This window comes from Aphanomyces astaci (assembly GCF_000520075.1).
Source record: "Aphanomyces astaci strain APO3 unplaced genomic scaffold supercont1.48, whole genome shotgun sequence".
Classification (NCBI taxonomy): Eukaryota; Oomycota; class Saprolegniomycetes; order Saprolegniales; family Verrucalvaceae; genus Aphanomyces; species Aphanomyces astaci.
The window spans coordinates 79845-82308 of NW_009798311.1; the positions used below are offsets into that span (position 1 = coordinate 79845).

Below are 2464 nucleotides of genomic sequence, written 5' to 3' on the forward strand. Positions count from 1 at the left end.
CCACTAAATTCTGACAGATTCAAATTATGATTAACAACACCATACACATGTAGCTACAGGTAGACAACACTACTGAGTGCTTATCTGTAGGTAACGTGAGGAGAGGCCTACAACCAGGCCTCCCCTTGAGCGACCTACCGATGTGGTTCGGACGTATATAAAAGTGTATCGGGTGCATTATAAGTTCAAGACTGTCCTGACAACACCCACCTGCATCGGATCATACAACCGCGGTCCCACACACTGCATTCATGCCTCCTTGGTGGTAACAGTGTTACTCCCGTAATAATTGACGTGATGATACGTTTTGTATGTGTCTAATGGGCTTGAGGGCGGCGACCAAGCGTTTCACGGCAAGGCCTCATTGTCCACATATACCAGCGTATATTATGGTATGCGAATTTCACTTGACGGCGCCGCCTCGCAATATATCGTCACTACACTGATTTTGTTGCCAACACAGCTATCGCTGTTGCTGCCAAATCAACAGCTTAATGGGCTCATCGGTACAGAAGCAACAAAATCGAGCATTTAGGTACTACTGTTGCAGCGAGGGAATTCCTGGTATGTGTCTCATATCAGCTACATATCAGCTACGTGTAGTAGCCGAAATGAGTTGTTTTGAATTTATACTTGATTTGACTAAGTTCCAGAAATAACTGGGGGTTTGTATGCCAGGATACCCAAATGATTACGTAACAACAGTACTACTGTTGCAGCGAGGGAATTCCTGGTATGTGTCTCATATCAGCTACGTGTATCACGACACCCACGCGGCAACCCCAGATGGTAATAGAACTACACGTGGCTTGATTAATCTTTCAAACAAGCAAGCAAGACGTAATCTACCTTCGTATACCATTCATTTATCCTTTTCCAACCATGAAAGTGTTTGGTGCCTTTGCTTTCATTGCCGCCCTGGTCGTAGCTCAAACTATCGACAACGGCGAAAAGCGTTTGATCGCTTTGTCCGACGACGACCAACGCTGGTTGACCAAGAGCGAGGTACGACGTAGCCCCCCCTCATCTCTTGCATTGACAAACCCTATGTAGATTGACGACTTGATCGAAAATAACATTGGGTTTGCCGACGCCACCAATGGCGACTGGGACTCGCTCCAAACGTTTGGATTCGGACGCGCCCAACGCCCTGAAAGCAAGACCTACCCCGCTGGCCCCGTCCACGAAACCCTAGTCCGTGCGATCCAGGCCAACGTGACTACTTCGGCGTTGGAGAAAACGTTGACCGAGTTTGTGACCAAGTTTGCCACCCGGCACAAGTTGTCCGCCGAAGGCAAAGCGTCCAGCACTTGGTTGTTCGACCAAGCAAGCGCGTTGAAGCCCGTGAACCCCAACATCAAGTACACGGTGCGCCGCTTTGAGCACAACTGGACCCAGGCGTCGGTGATTGCCCGCATCGAGCCGATTTCTGGCCAAACGGCTAACGACACGGTGGTGCTCTCTGGCCACCAAGACTCGATCAACCGCTCGACCAACAACACGTACGCCCCTGGCGCCGACGACGACGGATCTGGATCGATTTCCATCTTGCACACGCTCACGCATTTGCTCAATTCGAACGAGTGGAACCCCACGCGCCCCGTGGAAGTGCACTGGTACGCGGCGGAAGAGACGGGATTGCAAGGGTCGGTCGAAATCGTCAAGTCATATCTGGCTGAACAAACTGACATTTACGCCCAAGTCCAACAAGACATGATCGGTTACTACAAGCCTGGCACCACTCCCGTGGTGGCGTTTGCTGTGGACTTTAGCTACGTTCCGCTCGTGGATTTCTTGAAGAAGCTCGTGACCAAGTACTTGACGATCGGCTACGCGGACCGCATATTCGGCTACGGCGCGTCGGACCATGCCAGTTGGTTCCGTGCGGGGTACCCGTCGTCGTTTCCATTTGAAGCTGCCCGAGGCAACAGCAACCCATACATCCACACGTCTAACGACACGCTGGCTAACATCAACTGGGTGCACGTCGCGGACTTTACCAAGTTTTCCATTGCGTACGTTGTTGAGCTGACGCAACAAACGCAGGTGGCGTGCTAAAGTGACGGTGGTTACGATACCGTTTTGAGTAATAAAAAAACATTATATGGTGGAAAACCAGTGTGGGTTTGTCGTCGTCTAATAATGTAGACACAAGAATCGACAAACAAGTAGGCTCGAAACGTGCTAACGTTAACTCATTATGCATGGCTCTACTGTACCGTGTCTCTCCCCAAAGTAGTGGTAGTTGGACACCGGAAAGCCGCTACAGATTAGGCAAGTTTACTAGTATTATTTTTTTACATATACCCGGAAATGTTGTTATTATGGCGCTTCACGATGAAGCTGAACAACGATGGAGTTCTGTTTATACTTCCTCTGTTCCATAATGAAATTGACTTGATTTTTATTAATCCATTTCTCAGTCGTTTCGAAGCCTAATTGGTCGCATGGCAGCCCAAAGGCA

The 2464-nt window shown here is 49.4% G+C and overlaps 1 protein-coding gene across 1 annotated transcript; it reads left to right on the forward strand.

Moving 5' to 3' along the window:
• Positions 1 to 882: 882 nt before the first annotated feature.
• Positions 883 to 2058, forward strand: H257_13378 (hypothetical protein; the record flags this gene model as incomplete). The annotated part of the gene is made up of 2 exons (XM_009840876.1): positions 883 to 1005; positions 1054 to 2058. 2 exons carry the CDS (start codon positions 883 to 885, stop codon positions 2056 to 2058), a joined length of 1128 nt encoding a protein of 375 aa, XP_009839178.1.
• Positions 2059 to 2464: the final 406 nt, after the last annotated feature.